Source organism: Clinocottus analis, unplaced genomic scaffold (genome assembly GCF_023055335.1).
Source record: "Clinocottus analis isolate CAN_PGR_092001 unplaced genomic scaffold, fCliAna1.0.p SCAF_10, whole genome shotgun sequence".
NCBI classification, from domain to species: Eukaryota; Metazoa; Chordata; class Actinopteri; order Perciformes; family Cottidae; genus Clinocottus; species Clinocottus analis.
In genome coordinates this window covers 16256498-16275403 of record NW_027175821.1, presented here as the reverse complement: position 1 = coordinate 16275403, position 18906 = coordinate 16256498, and the positions used below count along the sequence as shown (strand labels likewise).

The 18906-nt window shown below is 42.1% G+C and overlaps 1 protein-coding gene across 1 annotated transcript in view; it reads right to left on the bottom strand.

Moving 5' to 3' along the window:
- Positions 1-530: 530 nt before the first annotated feature.
- The window catches only part of fstl5 (follistatin-like 5), a 154843-nt gene continuing 136467 nt past the window's right edge, over positions 531-18906 (bottom strand). The window contains exons 13-16 of the mRNA XM_068595337.1: positions 14039-14188; positions 10688-10795; positions 8537-8661; positions 531-2962 (exon numbers count right to left, since the gene is read on the bottom strand). Of these exons, the coding sequence (XP_068451438.1) occupies positions 2260-2962; positions 8537-8661; positions 10688-10795; positions 14039-14188 (1086 nt within the window). The 3' untranslated portion in view covers positions 531-2259. The remainder of the gene's footprint in view (positions 2963-8536; positions 8662-10687; positions 10796-14038; positions 14189-18906) is intronic.

Here is an 18906-nt window from a genome sequence, read left to right as displayed (position 1 = left end):
ATGCAGCTTAAGTTAATTGGAGGCTCTAAACTCGCCCGTAGGTGCGAATGTGAGCGTGAATTGTCTGTCTCTTTGTGTGCCGTGCAATGAACTGGTGACCTGACCAGTTTACCCAGCCCATCGTTGAATCATTTCCATCTCATTCATATTTTTCCAGACCAGACAAACGTATTTCCCGGTCAAAGAAAAGGACAAGAAGTCACGGTATGTGTTCCTCCCATACTGCCCCGCTTTACTGGTACTCCAGACTGTTTTTCTTTCAGTTCAACAGACCTTCAAGTCCCACAATCATATTTTCTTTGTTTGCTAATTATAATCGAGTGTTATACTACATGCTTCTCTGGAAGATAAATATACCCAAAGGGACATCAGAGTGTTGACCTTGTTCATGTGGCATAATAATTGGCAACAGGTTGCTTTGACTCCTAAAGGAAAGTTGTGAATGCACAGTTTGTTTGTGTGCTTGCATCTACAGAACACACAGTCGTTTTAATGAGGACATAGACAATATTACACATGTTTTTCTTGGTCTAGTTTTTATTGTTGGGTAAAATGACAAGCGTGTTTTCTCTATATAAATAACAATCACATGAAGAAACATACAAGACATGGCTATGTGGAGGTGAAAGCATTGATCACACTGTGCTCGGGGTACAAGATGCTGACAACTGTGTGTGTTTGTTTTCATATCTTAAAAAGGAGTGTGTTGATGATGAACTGGACCCGCGTGACTCTGTACATTGAATGGTAAACGGATGGAGTCACAGTCAGCCGCTTTGTACAGAACACAGAGAAAAGATCGGAGGTCATCATCATCGGAACAGTTGGATTTTAAGGTTGGAAAAATTGTGATTTGGGAGAGAGTGAAAAAAAAAAATCAAAATATATATACGAGTAAGATCTAACAGGAAAGACGGATTGACTTTATATAATCTGTACACATCAAAAGTCCTTACTAAATTGGAGATACAGTTGCCCATCGTGATTTACAGAGTCAAAGAGTGCTAGTGTGAATATGCATAGAAATGTGTCCAGCTCGGGAACTGATCATTGACTTGCCATCTACTTGTCTATCCAGGAGCGTTCAGAAAGAAGTGTTTCCCGTAGTTAAAGCCCCAAAGTCCGTCTACACAATACAATCACTGCACTCCCCAGTGTGCTAGCTCACCATTACTTTACATTAAAACATTTCAAACCTGCTGTCAAACAGAGCAGACAATGCATGTTTTTCAATAGTTCACTCTATTACACTCTAAGATGCTTTCCATATCTTTTGTTTTGTTTTGGTCCAGAGATATTAAAGTCATAATTTTCTTGTAATTCAAGTGCTCTATTGACTCATTGCTAAGGAATATTTAGAAATTAAGATGTCATCGTGTGTATTGTATAAAGCTCCTACAATGTATCTAACATTGCACGCTGACTTTCCTGTTTCTGCTTTGGCCTAAAAAGGAAAACAATATAGACCTCGTTCCAAACTGTCAAAACGCTCCTTATGGTTTGGGATCAAAGGTGAGTGAGTGTGATGAAACACTCGGGCTACCCAATCTCCACTTCAAACTGGATTGGATCACAGCAAGGGCTCGTTTTAATTAGACTGAATCGGCTGTGTTGGACGAACGGATAGACGACAGCAGTAGGTTTGTGAGGAACCACGCTCAACACGAATGGAGGGGTGAAAGGGGGAGGTGCAGTCTGCAGTCACACTGGGATTAATAATGCTAATTCCTCTGATGGAGGGGAATTTTCCTTGAAGGCACAGGAAAAAGTTTGGGATGGCTAAACTTAAATTGTAAGAGTTATCCTGGACATTTACAGTATATATATATTTATATCTATTTCTGCCAAATCACTTAAGTATTAGTTTTGTTCAGAGATTATATACAGCATTCTCACACACTGAATACAACCAATTGTGAATAACTATGCAAAGTTGCACATATTTACGGATTCATACCAATTTTCCTGAAAAAGATTACCAGCAAGCAACTTTATTTTGATATAAACGCGAATCACCCAGTGGAAAAAAGATTTAAACTTGGCTTTCAGACACTACCAATCAATTACTCCCTCGCTTGTATATCATATTTGTTTTGGATGACAGTCGCTCATCCAATGGACTTACAAATGGTCAATTTGGTTTCTGAATCTGTGGAAATTCACTATCGCGTTTTCCACAAAATTAAAAACTTTGCAACAGAATTCAGTGCAACCGTACCGTTGAGAAAAAGAAAGCTCACAGGGTCTTGATTGTACAACCTAAGACTCCCCGACCCACGCCACCACGTTGCCTTTGAGGACATCGGTGATCTCGCAGTTGAGCTTGTTGAGCCTCCCGTCCAGGATGAAGAGGGACTCTCTGGACGGGGTCATGAGGTACTGTCCGAACAGTCCGCTGCCCGCCATTACCCTGTTCCTACTGCTCCACGGCCACTCAAATGACTTGGTGGCCTCTTTCAAGCTCTTGATCATCTTCACTTTGCCGGTGCGCAGCTCCACAAACAGAGCGTCTGTTTGACGGCCGGAGCTGCCGAACACGTTGTACTGGTGGACCTCCGTGAAGGAGCGCTGGAAGGCCAGGTCGGATAGGTGGAGGTTAGTGTGGATGTCAAAAGGCTCCTGGATGTCTCCCCGCTCCGAAATCACCTGGATCCTCATCAGGCCGTCGTCGTCGTCGACAGTGATCAGGTAGTGGCCGTCCGGAGACACGTACGGAGTGCCGGTGACGTCGCGGTTCGGGCCGATCACACTATCTGTCACACTGTCCAAGATGAGCTGCGGCTGCGTGGCGCCAGTGGAGTCGGGCCTGCAGTTGACAAAGTAGTAGCCGCCGAGATGGGTGTAGGTTACGGACTTGGGGATGCAGTTGTACTCCCGTAAGCTGATGTTTTTCACATACGACGTGGTCTCCAGGTCGATCTTGTGGAGGACAGGTTCATTTCGGTGAAGGATGAGGCCAAACCTGGAGGCAATAGAAAAACAAAGCAAATGCTTTGATCAATAACACATTTGATCTTCTTGTAAAGCTCAAATTATAACAGATTTTTAGTCACGCCAGTGGTGTGGCTCTATAGACGGCAATGTTGGCTGGATGGTCCCCACCTTGGTCCACACCAAAATGTCCTACGAACTATTGGATGGATTGAGATGAGATTTTGTCCAGACATTGATGGTTTTCAGAGAAGGAAGGCTCTTGTTTGGTAATGGCTCATTAACTTGAGTCTAGTGCCACCAGCGAGTCAACATGTTTACTCATCCAGTGAAACATATCATCTATGTGAGATGCACTGATACATACTTTTCAATAAACCCTGGTGGTTCTATTGGCCATGGATGTGTTGGCCCTCTGACTTCTGCTCTGCACCAGCATGAGTGAGGTTCGTGTTTTCGATGTAATGTCTGAATGGGATTGTAACTTTGGGGATCGCGTCACTCATCTAGCACCACCTTTTAGTTCAACTACTTGAGTTCATGACCGAATACCTGCAGTACCTCCATCAGCTGTAAATGTATTGTGTTCAGTGCTGCTTAGTATGCTAAACATGCTGCATTAAGATGGTGAAAATGGTGAAACAGGCTGTAGTGCAGCTGGTTGAGCCTGACAGCCAAAATGCAAAATAAGAAAGATGCCAAGTTGATAGCAAACACTCCACCCTTTTTAAGATGGTTAGACAGCAGGATATCATACAATTGCTGTGCAAAAGTAATTTTAAAAGGTAATTTAATCATGCTTTGTTTCTGAAAAATCAATACTTCATTATTTGAAGTCATGTGGTGATTATGTTTGTTTCCAAGGCTCATTACTTCTCATTACTTCTGAAGCAGCGAGTGATAACATATTAAAGTAAAGCAGCGCCATTCACATGTCAAGATGCATCAACATAAAATACGAAATGGAAATTGATTTGTACTGGGTAATTATGATAATGGTTTGACTGGCGTCATTTTTAAAGAAATGTTCAGGAGAAGAAAAAAAAAAAAAAAAGATTGCTGAGAAATCCATTCATCCTCTTCAACGGCCGATTGCTGGTCCCTGACAAGCTCCATATTGGCAGCCTAGCATCATCTACACTTCCCCCTAATATAATTATTGCTATTTTAGATGTGGGCATGAATCAGTTAAAATACTATTCATTATAAAAACCCAAAGAGTATGGTAATGGAATATTACATTTTAACAGCTGAACAAGTAGAGGGGAATATGTAAGGAGCTGACGGGCCTCAATTAAATGTGAATACCAGCTGATCGATGCTGACAGGATATTGAATCTTGCCGCCATTTATCATCCATCATGCCATTTTTACGCCAAGCTGTCTGCACCTCGGAACAGAAAATGGCTGTTTGAAAGCCACTGAGGACACGATCATTGCTGTGGTGGGGGGATCATTGATCTGACCACTGGCTCAAGAAAGGAGGCTTTTGTTTTGTTTTGTATAGAAAAGATAATTAACAAAAGGCAAACATTGTTAAGACAAAGCACAATTTTCAGACTCAAACCAACAAAAAAGTGCTCCACATTGGTAGTCATTTGATGTTTAGTAGCTGCTGGACAATCTGGTGGATTTCTGACATGTAAGAAATAGTGGTTGATTTTCTTTCAGTTTGAGTACTTCTGTGTTCAGATATCCCACATGGCTGCTGTCAGGAAAACCTGTTCTAAGCTGTAGGGAGCTTGCTTTAACATTATTGGAGTGGTATTTCACATTTTATGGCTACCTGTAGTCTTGACTGTGTTGTAAAAGCTGAACAGTTGTCTGCGTCTTCCGAGCCATCTTCAGTGTTCTCTTTTATCTTGTCTTTGTTTCAACCATAGATTGTGTGAAGCCATGCTGCCTTTCTGTTTTCTGTTTTGTGTTAGTCTGAATTAATTAGAACCGTCACGGCACACGGATCAGGGGTTTCATGTAACGTGAGCATAGGATAGTGTATGTTTTGGCCGTGCAGTTGTGTGAGGTAACTGATGAAACATGTACAGCGTCTGTCAAGCTTAAGGGATGTCAAAGGTAACTTTGGTTTAAATCTTAACAAAGCCAACCAAAACGGCATCAACTCCAGGGTTTGGAATGACAACTTTAACTGTTCCTTTTCTCAATGAACCGCCTCACTTAAATCTTGAAAAAATATATTTTTTTTATCCCAAATTACCTCAACCAAGGTAAGTGTATTGAGTAAACACATTCGTTTTATTTTGCTGTGCTTTGTATTCAGTCTGGTGCGTTTGGAAACATTCTTGGATGCTAAAGGTCATCGGTGCATTTAAAAGAATGTTGTATTTTCACCAAAAAGCAAAGCAAAACTACAACAACAAAGAAATGATGCATGATAAACTAATACTCAGACATTGTTTGGCCTTGCCCTAATGTGAACACAGCTGGGTTGTGTTACTGGCAGACCAGATTGCTCCCAGCCAAACTGACAGCTGCTGTTTGTCGTTTGTACCAGTGATTAATGCATTAAAGATCCTCCCCGGTTCTGCACAACAGGGTTATGTTAAACCAAAGCTACTTCACATTTCATCCGCTTACCCTCATGTCAATATTTGCAGTTTAAGTTGGGTCTCGACACTTTGCTCTGCAGTTCAGTTCAAACTCCTGAGGGCAAAATGCATGCACGAGGAAGAGAACAATGAACGCCGCGCGGCAAAAAAAATCCATAACACGGCAATTCTTGTTCAACCTCCAAAAACTCGTTTTGCCAAAAAGCAGTAAAAAAAAATAAAATAAATAGATACAGGGCACGCCGAGCTGCAGGGTGCTGTAGATGTGGGTGAAAACAAGAAAAATCTGCTTTTTTTAATTAATTTTTTGCTGACATGCAAAGAGGTGCCTGACTGTAGGTTGAGGGTTTTAATAAATGACAGCCCCCGCAAGTTCCTGCTGGCTTCACGGGAGCTGCTGAGGGAATCCCTCGGTCATTAAACAATCCCTGGAAGTTGCTGAATATATGTCGGCGGTTTGCACACAGCTCATGTTGCTAAATCGACTGATCAATGATGCGTCCTAGAAAACATCAGAGCCGCGAGGCAGCAGTTAATGTATACCTTCCTGCAATAATAGCAACATCCAAGTGCATATAGATGCCGAGATCTTTATACTGATTCATTATACAGAAGACTGGACGGTAAAATATTCAAAACACTTGTATGAATATGACGCAATGCAATTCATCACCACTATAACCTTTCCCTTCACTCTGCACATGTCATAGTACTTCTACTACAAGTATAAACTACCAGTAACTGTTGTACATTGTATACTATATATATTATTTAACCCCTGTAATATCTGTTATTATTGTGGTCAATATTAAAAATCAATTATCTGGACTACTTTATTGGAATATTGGATTAGATAAATAGCTTTTTAATCAACGGGATGAAGAACCTTAACGTGTCAGGTATTTCAAAGATTTTAATATTTTAAGAGAGGTACATATATATATATATATATATATATATATATATATATATATATATATATGTGTGTGTGTGTGTGTGTGTTTATGCACAGTATATTAATGTCACAGCATAAGTTAATAAATAAGCAAATGATTAATCAAAAAGTCAATTGACCGAAAATACATTTTTATTTTCATTCCCTGCTGCTTTTCTGTCTTCTTTCATTGTAAAATGAGTATTTATGGCATTTTGTCCGCGGGGTGGATAACATTTCATTTGCTAAATAAACAAATGCTCAGACTAATTGATAATGAAGATTAGAGCTGCAACACTTAGTCAACATTACTGAAGCAAAAACATTTGATGGTTCCAGCTTCTTCTCGACTGAACGATTACATGAGAAAATCCAGCACAACAACCTGTTATAAGCAGCAAGTCAAAAAGTTTGTTGCACCCCTAAAAACACAACACATTAATATTAATCAAAGCAACATTCCTATTGGGAGGACCTGGCAAATCAAAGTTACAAACAGTGAAGCTTTTTTTCTTGAAGAGCATCAGAAATGATGAGCAGCTCGTCGGTAAAGACGATCATTTCCAAACACTGGGAACACACTTTCCTGCAAGTCTCAGTGGATCTAATTACAGCTGTGCCAGCAACCCCTCCCTCACCCCAAACACACACACACACACACACACACGCGCACACACACACACAGGACTGCTTACTCCTCCACACCAGGGGGCCGTTAACATCCTGCAATCCTGCAGACCTCCAGCTTGTTCCTGGCCTCAGCATAACACCAGCCAAGCGTTCGGGAGCAGCTTTCCTCCGTGCGAGTTAAACCCGACTGTGACAACCGCTCGTGCCTTATGGAAACGCAGCAGCGGCGTGCCTGGGCTTTGTTGTTGATTACCTTAAATGTGAGGGAGGAGGTGTGCTGCCAACTGGGCACATACCGTTAATGCAGATTACTAATTTTACCTTGAAAACACATTAGCGAGGATAAATAAGTGGTCTTGGAGCAGGTGCTCTAATGACTTGTAATGAAAGAAGGAGCACACGCAAACATGCACGGCATTTAAAACGAGGTCGAGCTGAGTTAAGGCTGCATTTACTTACCATTTTGGGTGCTTAGCAACATAATTACACTGCCTACTTTTATTTTAGAAGCTGGTTTAAGCAATGTGGTCACATTTTGTGTTGGACTTGTTTTAGAGGTATAACGATTGTTTAAGTCGGGTCTGGTTTTAACTTGTCCAATGTCAGATTTGCTTTTTATAGGCTGATTAATGAATGGACATATTTTTTGTCTCTTTGATGGGGCGATGGGACGCGACCTCATTCATCCACAGCAGTTTGATACATTTAATTGAGGTCGCTGTGAACTCTCTTTCGACGTGATCCAACTAACTTCTGGTAGCAACATGCTAGCTTTAGCCTGTAGGATTGAATCACGTCGTCCTCGTTCTGCTTAGCATCGGGCTAACCTGAAGCGAGGCGGCTCGGACGTCGCGTGCTCAAAAAGTGGCATGCAGCAGTGAGACGGCCAACGAGACGTGTGGTATACATAGAAGTCATCATATCATATCAATGACATATATTACAAACCACAAGCAACCGTCTGTTTTGTTTAGGGTTATGTCATGAGGAGAATACTCTTACAATTGTAGAAACACTTTGTATTTGTAATTCATGCCGTGTCACTGTGATTGTAATTCATGTATATTTATAATGCATAGGTTGTACCTATATTCAAGATTGTGTTTATATAGTGATTAGTATATATATATATATATATATATTGTCCATCCTTGCTACGTAAGTAATGCACATTTTTAATTAGCTTTACAGACTCAGATGTAAAAAAGTGAAGTCCACAGCTGATGACGGCGGTTTATTTTTAGAACAACTTCAGGTGATCAGCCGCCGTCTCCTCCGTGACCACTGGGCCTTTCTTCAAAAAGGCTTCATTACACACATTACCAGCCAAGCACACACTCTCTTTCACACAAAATACCCATCCAAATCCTTATTGCAGTCTAGGGATAAAAAGTGAACGAAATGCCAATGGGGGTAAATGTAATTTGCAAATCAATTTGCATTAGGAGGGTTTCTTGGATCATACTGGACGCACCTGATGTGGTTAATGATGAGGCTGGAGGCTGGAATGAAGAAGTCGTCCACCCTGTCGAAGCGTCTGCCGATCGGCTGCGTGTGAACGGTGTGGTGGGAGACTCGTCCACTGGCCTGATTGATCACCTGCAGCACCAACGAAGAAGAAGTTGGGGTCAGACATGAGCTCAGTGCTGTTGGATTCTACTCGTTTAAGTACTTATAGAAAGCTTACAACCAAAAAAAGGGGTCAAACTTGTAGTTTAGGTTTGATTGTTCAAGTAAATGAATGGTTTTAATCCATAAATCCAGTGGAATAATCTCAAATAAATGGCTCACGATGTTGCTATCGTGTTTATCTTTGCTGAGGGGCGGTGATTTGAGACACAAGCCTCCAGCCTCTTCTCTTGCTGCTGAGGCGCCGGAGCTTCGCAGTGGGAGGTGATGTGTGCCGTTGTCACCGGTGTCTAAATAATACTTGTGCGTGCACGAAAGCGGGCCGACAAGTGCTTGTGTGTAGGCGGGGTTTGCTTTCACTCTGCCACAATGCACAAAGCAAATTGCCATAGACCAAACCTTGCATTTTGAATTTCGTCGCAGGCGATTATGAGCAAGATTTTTAAGTGCAAGCACTCAACACTCGAGCTGAATCAAGACGACTCTCGAAGGAAACAAAAGCTACTCTTAAAATAAATTACCATTTCATTACAATGCTTCTATTTGCAGCACGATCCTCAAGTCTTTGTCATGGTGACACGAGGCGTTAGCATTTGGACAGTGACATGTTTTTTTCCTCGTCTTTACTCCAGCAATACGTCTCTGAAATAAAACTGAAATGATTGGAATGATGAAGAAACCCCCTCAACGTTCACCTCACATGGGTGTGACAAGAGCCGCACCAAAAAGTGTGTCATGTCGATATTAGCGTAGTGCAGATGCCATGAATTATCGTTTAGTTTCCTCAGCGACAGAATGAGGCCTACATTTATGAGATAATACAAACCAGCCCATTTTTATTTATTTATATAATGTCAATTTCCATGGCACAATTTCCATGAGTAAATAAAGAGGCAGGCACTTTGCCTTTCACCCCTAAAAGACAACATTATTGAAACTTGACACAAATTTCACAATAAACCTTTTTTGCTCTTCCATTCACAGATAAACGTGTCATGTTAAAAAATATAATTATGAAATTGTCATAATTGTCTTGTACCTCCAAAGGCCAGGTTTACAATGTATTGACATATCGCAGTCAAGATTTGAGATTTGTTGATGAGCATTATTCATAAGGACGGAAAAGAAGAAGTATGTTTGTTCAGAGCAGTGAGTAGAGAGTATAATAGGATTACTTTCTACTGATGGAAAAGTACATTATACTACGTATAGAAGGTACTTCCTCTGTTCATGCTGACCACAGCATCACCACTATTGTGGATGTGGCTTTGAAATGAGAATGTTGTATCCATGTTGGAGTACACAAAACCACAACATGTGATCATTTAGAAACACAATATTAAATGTTATACATTCTCAAACTACAAATTAAAAATACAATAATTAAGTAATTGTTTATTTTTGGCTTGATATATTTGTTTTTCCACATTTTTGGCCATTTTCAATGGCCATGACAAATCATCACTTTATCCACAGAGTCTTTGTGTTGTTTTCCAATCTGCTGGAGATCTGAGCCAAAACAATTGAAAATATGTCAGTGTCCAAACACTTACACACTGCACTGTAAGTGACTATTAATTACCTCTCTTCAAACAAGACAAACAAATCAGCAATTGAATATCCCAGAGAGGCTGCGGTGATTAATGCCACATTCATGTCATATTGGAAAAACAGGGAACAGCAAGACATTGCATTCTCTGTAAAGCCATGAAGGTAATTATAAGGTTGTTTACAATGAATTCAAATGTTCTTTGTTTGTTGTCGGCAGAACAAAGTCTCTAAGTGTAAATTGTGCATTGTATTACCTTTTACATGCCTTTGTTAGCAAACCTATGTAGTGAGGTTGATTATTTGAGCCTATAATGAACTTTTCAAGCAAAAATGTCAAACATTTCCTGGTACAAGCTTCCTAAATGTGAGTATTTTCTGCTTGTTTTTTCGCCCGCAGAGGAATGAACAACGTTCCGAGTGTTGCAAACGATGCGTGTGGACTCACCTGCAGCGTGGGGAGGTTCTTCTCCATGTCGCCCCAGCTGAGCAGCCACACCTGGTCGTGCGTTTTGTCATAGTGAAGCTTCACAGGATAAGGGTCGGTGCTGACGGTCTGGAAGGACACACACACACACACACACACACACATCGAAATCAAACCAAACGGAGGCTTTAAAGAAAGCGGCGCCACAGAATAACAATTCAAGGCAATCTAGACTTTGCTTTTGAAGAGATCCCGCTTTGATGTGCAGTGGTAATGCTTTTGAGAAGTTTTCCTGCAGACTAATGCATCAGGGGTTGACAGGAGCAAGTCTTCCTTTAACAAGGCAGAATGGAGGTGGGCTTTTTTATGTAGAGGGTGTTTTTGGCGTTGAGCTGCATTTCAAATCAAGTGGTGACAGACACGATTGCTTTACCACACTGAAGTAATTGCTTTCAGTCTTTATCCGTTTCCTTGACACACGGCGGCAATATTCCGAGTCAGAACAATAGATGAGTCGCATGTGACAGAAAAGTGCTCCTCATGCATTATGTCCACCTGGGTGCGGAGAGACAGACGGCTCAAAGGGAATAGGGAAAGCACAGGGGGGGGGGGGGGGGGACGCATGCAGCAGCTGCAGCCTCAACAACAGCAAGAAAAAGCAATCATATTCCCGCAATCCCCTTTGACTGCAGCTTACTTTCTATATTATTTGTTTTGCTATGCAGGCCTAATAGTTTTGTTTACCTAGGCAAAAATATAGATATATTGTATCAGCAAGAGAGCAAACTGCTCCAGAGAGGGGTTATTGCACTTAAATGGAGAGTATCTGTTGAATCCCAACTTATTGCTGAGCATGTAGCCACCGGAGAAAACAGGTGTTCGTGTTGTTCTTTTCCTCGAGACCAGCAACTGCTGTCTGGCTGAGGGAGATTATCAAGAGTCCTCAGTCAATATGTTCATGTAGATTTAGCGGAAAACACTCCTGCGCCTTCCGTTTGCATGTTGCAATTGATTTGCTTATAAAATGCAGAACACAATCTTCACCGAGCATTTAATTAGTGACACGTTTCTAAATGCTTTTTTCTCATTATTATAACTTTGCGAACGTCAACGCGGTTAATAATTCAATGGGAATATGGAAAGCAGCGCAACCTGTAACTGGAAAACCAGAATTTGTGTCCCTCCCACTGTTTGGGAGACGGGATGTGGGTTCAGGTGGTTAATTAACAACTGCTAATAAAATGCAGAGCATCTAAATCTCCAAGCGACTGAATAATGAGCCTGTGACATTCTCTGGGACGGCAGCCTGCTCACTGGCAGGCCCCCGAGAGGCGTGCGAGCTGTAAACGGCCATCACGGTTACAAAAACATCTGCAACCATCTGAGCGGCCCGGCATTAGCCCGGCACACCCAGAAACCCGGCGACACCGAGGGTTTGACATCACGCCGCTCGCTTGAAAGGTGCTGAATGCTATAGTGTGCTACTTCCTTAGTCTGCTACTGAAACATAAAATCCCCCCCCCTCACCTTCCTCCCAGGAAAATACATGGTGCCGCAAGAGTGCACTGCAGAGTGTTTGGGGAATTGTGTCTTATACCATGAGTGAGGAAAACTGCGGTTGCCATGTTACAATATCTATGATGGGGGTTGCCAGGTTACAGTTTCCCTGAGGAGGACGGTCTCGGGGCTACTCGGTCCCCGCATCAATGTGGCCGTTAAGTGTAGGTCTCGACCGTGGCAGCAGGTACGGAGCTTATCGGGTCAGGGGGTTAGCAGGTGAAGGAAATGATCTTAAAGCTGCAAGAAGCCGCACTTCAGTCCATTGAGGTGCAAGAGGTGCAGAGCAGCTGTTGTTTGGCTGAGGAAGCAGACACAGTTTTGAGTGCCAGCCTGTTTACTATTCACAACCTTTAGTTTCAACCGGGAACTGAGATGAGCAATGGAAGATATGATGTTAATTTAATGTACCCGACACATTAGAATAACAGCTGTTACTCACCGTGACACCTCATTTATCACAAGCTACTTGATCAAAATACTGGAGGTCTGGATTTAGAACTAGCAGGATAAGAAGTAGAATTGTGCTTTTTATCTTTGCTAAGATTACTAGAATTTGACAACCAGGGACCAAAAAACAGCTGTTAAACAGCTGATCGAGACTATGACTCCGACAGCACTGAATGCACAGGTAGAAAATCCACGGCCCGCCGCTGAATAAACAGTCAAATTTCATTCACAGTTTGCCTGATGTCAAATGTGAAGGTGTGGACATGTTATCTGCCCGCATCATTTTGTTGTTGTTGTTGTTGGCTGCAGTTTATATTCTGTTTGAATTTTGTTTTGACTTGTTTTTCTTCTATTGCAAATGAGCCAAAACTTCATTTTCAATCCTTGATTGTCTGAATTTAATGCTATTGAGTTCAAGGAAAGTACATATTTTACAAAGAAGTGATCTTTGCACCCCCTCCGTGGTTACAGTTTACACTGTTGTGAAAATGAAGTATTACTTGAGAGACGGCCAACTCTGTCCAAGTTTGAGCTTAGGCCAGCTGTGATTGGTGCATTACGGAAATGAGGCGGAGTTTAGGATTGGCCAATTATTGGGTTTAACAACATTGTCAGATCTATTAGCTATAAGTATCTGAATGAGCCGCTGATCAGATCTAAATAGCAGATGGAGAGAAAATAAATGTTTACATCATTGTGTACATAATTATGTTAGTATATATGATTATTTAAGTAACAACCACCTGTCACACATGTCTTGCATTCAGCCCCCTGCCGAGCGTCTAAAGCAGGGCCGATATTAGGACAGCACAGCGATCACTCTTGTGTATTAGTATCCCACTAAATTATTACTCAAGTAGAATATTTTAAATGCATGCATATCTAATGCGCAAGCTGTTCCCAAAAAGGATTTCCCAATGCACTTTGGGTGAAAGTTGGAGGATGTCGTCCAATGGTCTGAAGTGATTTTCTGGATGAAGGATGATGATGTATTATTGTGTCAAACTGAATCCCAAGTCGAAAGGGACAATTTTACCCAAAAAAAACTTGCCCTTCATTCGACAAAATCCATCACGGAAAATACCCATAGAGTAATGATTTATCGTAGGTTCTTGTAAAAAAAAAAAATGTTGTGTTCAATCAATGTGGGAACGTTTGAAGAAAGAAAAAAAAAGGGAAAAATACTCTCGCCTCCTGCAACCTTGAGGTGTTGTTGGCACAGATGGAGGCAGCAAAAGCCTTCACTTTCACAAAACAGTGAAAGATTCTTTTCTTTTTGTACCCCCCTTTTCTGTGTAAAATTGGTAACTCCTCCCACACCACACATTCTTATAATGCTGCTGACAAAACTGACATGAGAACTACCTGGATGGCCTTCTGGGACTGGATGTCAACTATGAGCACTCGATCCAAGGTTGGCTGTGTCACATAAATAAACTTGTCGTTGATGTTGACCGCCGATGACCACACACACCTCTGAACCTCCTCTCCTGGTGAGGTGGGGCACACCTCCTCCTAGAAGAAAAAAACAAAACAAAAGCACACACACACACACACACACACACACACTGCCGGTCAACGAATGGTTCTTCATAACACTGAAAGACTGGGTTGCATTAAAAAACAATTATCTCCATCCAGTCGTTATTCTGTGCTGTTTACTACTTGGTCTTATCTCCTGTGCTGATGTGAGTCGTGTTATCTTGGCAACTTAGATAAATGAGCTTTGCAAGGTCCTGAAAAATCTCTGTAATCTCTCCCATTTGTCCATACATAATCCACAGCACAAAGCCTGCAGACGATGCGCGGCTGCTCAGCTTTCAGTCCTGGCAGCTCTCGTCTTCCTGGCCAACGGGAACCCTTCGCCGGCCTTCTGTCTCTGGAGCTTGCCCCCTCCCCTCCAATACCCCCCTCACCCACCCACCCACCCGCCCTCAAAGCCTCCAGGCTCTGCCCGGTCGTCTGTTCCAGACTCTGCGGGACAATTTAGAGAGCCGGTGGCCAGAGAGGATGAATGGAGGGCTCCGACATGGACGGATGAACTCCTTCTCCCGTATTTACAACTGCAGAGGCAGTCCGTGACAGGTGTCGTCCCACAGGCCAACTTCTCTCAGTTAGAAGGGCATTAGGTAATGCGTGAACTTCATCAGGGATGAAGGAGAGCGGCAGCGTTGCTGACACAATTGAACTCATCTCTGTTTCAGCCTGCGACTCATCCCGTCCCCTGTATTTCATCTGCAGATAAGCAGGGTAATTTGGGCCGACACAAAACAATCACATAGCAGAGAGGTCGTTTCATGCAGGATGCTAACACAATGGCAGCGCTTTGGCGTTATTGGCTCCATAACAAGGTTTTCATATTCTCTGTAGCTGTGATTTCTTCCAGTGTCCAGTTGTAACACCATCTGCCACTGTTTTTTTTAACTAAAACAGGTTGGAAAATTCAGTTTTTAACAGCCAGAAATCCCTGCACTTGGTGAAGTAATGGTTGAGTCATTGGTATTGCACTCTGTGTAACCCCTGCAGGCCCACACTGTGGTCACTGTGTGCCACTTGGCTGTAAATATCTTACTTATTGCACCTTCAAGAGGTGAGAAATCGAACATCTGATGCACAGCGGAGGGTGTGAACGGAGGAGGCTGCAATCCTCACTGTGTGTGTTGCATATGTCTGTATGTGTGTGGGTGCAAAGCATGTATGTGATTTGTGTAGTAACTGACAGCTTCTAAAGACTCCAGACATGTTGTTTTTCCATTATGTAATTGGCTTCGCTAAGCAAACATCACAGAGTATATGTTGCATGTTCTCACTCTAATGCTTTCATTACAGTATTCAGTACTGGAACCACAATAGGAACAATACAATATCATACTGTACTGTAACCTTTGAACAAAAACTGTTTCTGCAAAGGATTTCCACTCTTTTCACTTGTGAATGTGGATGATGACATTTAATGTTAAGAGCCACGCTGAGAAATATGACGGTTCTGATATTCCCATAGAGGCAATATACTATATATACATAACATCATCTGTGTGGAGGGAAACCTCCAAAGTGTCAGAAAGAGGAACTTCACAGGAGCAAGACACTTTTATAATAAACAGCATGATGGGATGTCATTTCACAAAGCAGTTTTTTCAAAATGGCAGATAACTCAATTGGAATTTAAGCTTTTACATGTAATAACATCCCATTCGGATCACATTTACTCAACGCTCATTGTTTACATTCTTGTTACATTTGCACCGTGATGCAGATTAGTTTGAACAGATCGTCCACTAAATTAGTTTCCCCTGCTGTTAAGTAAACAGGAAGTACACAGAACACCTACGAGCGCAGGATGCTCGTGGTCAAAGTGATGTGAAGAATGGAGAGACGGTGCCAATGAGCTGTCGGTCGCTCGACTAAATCTTCTAATAAATGGAATGTTGAAATTTCTATTTATTTAATATTTTAACATTAAACTCTTTGTGTGTGTTTTTTTACAATCATCAAACTCGCTATGTTTGAAGACATAATGAGTAGGATTTTCCCCCCACTGGTGGTTTGCATAGACACTCTCTGGTGTCTGTTATTTTTGTTGTGTTTGGGACATTTCCGGGCATCGCCCCCAATAAAACGACCAGGTGCCAGGTCTTAAGCACGCATCCAAGAGGAACCTAAGCTCCTTCCAAAACAAGAAGGAATCTGGCGTTGGCTTCGGCCGGATGGCGAGAACCCTTGTTGAGCTGGGAAGGAGGGACCAACTTTCAATGTTGGTCCCTCCTTCGCAAACGCCAAATCTTACCCATTGTGAAAGGAGCATTTAACAACACAACAGGATTCCACACAATGCTTTGGCAGCGAGAAAACCATGGACGCTCCCTCTCAGCTTCTTCTCAGCCTCAGAGGAAAGAGGAAAACAAAGATACATTGCAGGACCGCCTCCAGTGCAATTGGACATCACAATGTTTTCCCGCTACTGTGCGTATCACAGTAAAACACTCTATCCGGTAGTTAAGGATAATGAATTGGCTGCGCCATTTCCATAAACAAATCAATCAATGCGCCTCTGCGATGGAGGAAAAAAAAACAAAACCGCTAGTTCTGATGCTGGAGCGGCGGCCTCATGTGTTCACACAGCAATCCCCCATGACAGCAGTGGGACCGGCACCGCAGCGCTCGCGGTGATGGATATCCTAATACAAACACACCTCTCAGAGGACCGCTTGGCTGATTGTTACTCATTCATGGCACAGCTTTATGTATAACAGCCATCCAATAAGCATGGAGGGGAGGGGGGAAGGGGGGCTCCTGAATGAAAAGCAGCTCAGGGGAAAGCATCCATTTGAGAACACATGTAAATCTAACAGGTTTCTGTCAGCGGGCACGCTTTGAATATTTTTGATGCTCGAAGGCCTCAGTGATAAACGGTGTTCCAGAGGGGGGAGGCTGGGGGTGAAGAGTCCTCCGGGAGGTGAAACCCTCTGTTTGTGCTTGTGGACTGTAAATGAACAGACCCGTCCCCCCCCCCCCCCCCTCTCTCTCTCCCCTCCCTCCCGTGTCCACTGGGGATCGGTTTGTGTAGCTCGCGGTAACAGCCTGAAGAAAATGTGTGAGTATCAGGAACCACTCCAGCGCCGTACTAATCAGTCGTTTCAGAAGAACAGTGGGAATATTTACTACGTGTGATACGAAACAGCATTAACGGACCCTTAATTACATCGTCCGACTCTGCAGTTCACGTCAAATCTGCAGAGCATTGCAGCTGCTTTCAGGTCATCATTTCAGTTCCACAACTTTACTGATTTGGTTCAGCCGGACCGAAATCTCCCTCAGGAGAAAGTGAGGACCAAACAACTAACGGCGCTGGAAGGAGAGGCAACATTAGAATCATAAAGCAGACGTAAACAAGACTCAAAATGAATGCTGATGTGGCAACCTCACAGCAGGATATGTCATAGCGGGCACCTGGCTTTTTACAGTGAAGGAGGGCTGCACCTGGCTTAAAGCTTGAAGCTGAAACACAACTGTTCATTTTGAATTTGTTCTTTCGTAGCCCTCGACCATATCTCTTGACTAAAATGTATTGTTCTCTATGTTCTACATATTCTTCATCAATGTTCAATCATAATCAATCTGACATTGTCAACTTCTCACTAAATAAGAAAAGTAACATTGTTGGTTTTCCAAGTCCATAAAGGAATTTAATTTAACTTAAACATTTGAAAATATGAACAAACATGTATTTCATTCCAAAATTAACAAACTATATGTGTTATTCGATATGATACATGTTGCCTATTTAGAGCCGTACTCACCCTAATGAGCTATTTTTGTCTTAGCTTCCTACACTCAAAATAATGATGGCAAAAAATGGCAACTCCTCTGCATCGCTGGTCATTTACAATTCTATGTGTTCATCTGACGATAAATAGATAATAATAATAATAATAATCACGCAGGTGCTCTACACTAGATGAACAAACACATATCCAATGTGCTGGCATGGCGGGTGGAGGCTTTGTCCTCTAAACTCACAAGTGCAACAGCGAAGCCGCTTCTTGGGCACGACACCGAACCGAAGTTCAATCCCCGTATAGAAACTATCGACAGCTTATGATTGATTTCAGCAGCTTGTTGCTAGTAGGTCAGGCGAATAATAAACCACACGAGTCACACATTATCCCATTTTGCCGTTCAAAAAAAGAAAAACTCAGCGGTTTATTTACAGCAGTTCACTGTAAAAACATTTACATCATAAATGTTTTAGTTGTTATTGCTTCTCGGTGGAGTTGATTTATGCCTGCTCCAGATTCCTGCTTCTGTTATTACATTGTCTGGTTACTTCACACGGTTTTTGTAACACAATAAAGATGTTAAAGCGAGAATTCAACTCAATTCTCGAGTCCTTGGCAGGTATAAATCATTAAAGTTCTCTGGACGACAGAGATGTGTTCATGGATTCTTTAGTGAAGGTAAGAAAGGAATTTGCAAAGATAGCCAGAGGGTCAAAGTCTGAAGGAATCATTTCAGGCAATCAGGGAAGTACAAAAATGTTTGTTTTCTCCCCAGATACTGTTTAAGGTCTGAGATTTGAATAGGCATAAAACTTTTAATTATTACAATCTCTTAAAACACATTTGACATTATCACCTCACAACTGTTAGCTATCTGTTGCTTGGCAACAAATCCAGCCGACACGGAGCAAAATTAGCTTCTTTTTTTTTTTAAAGCTGTTTTTCTGGTATGCC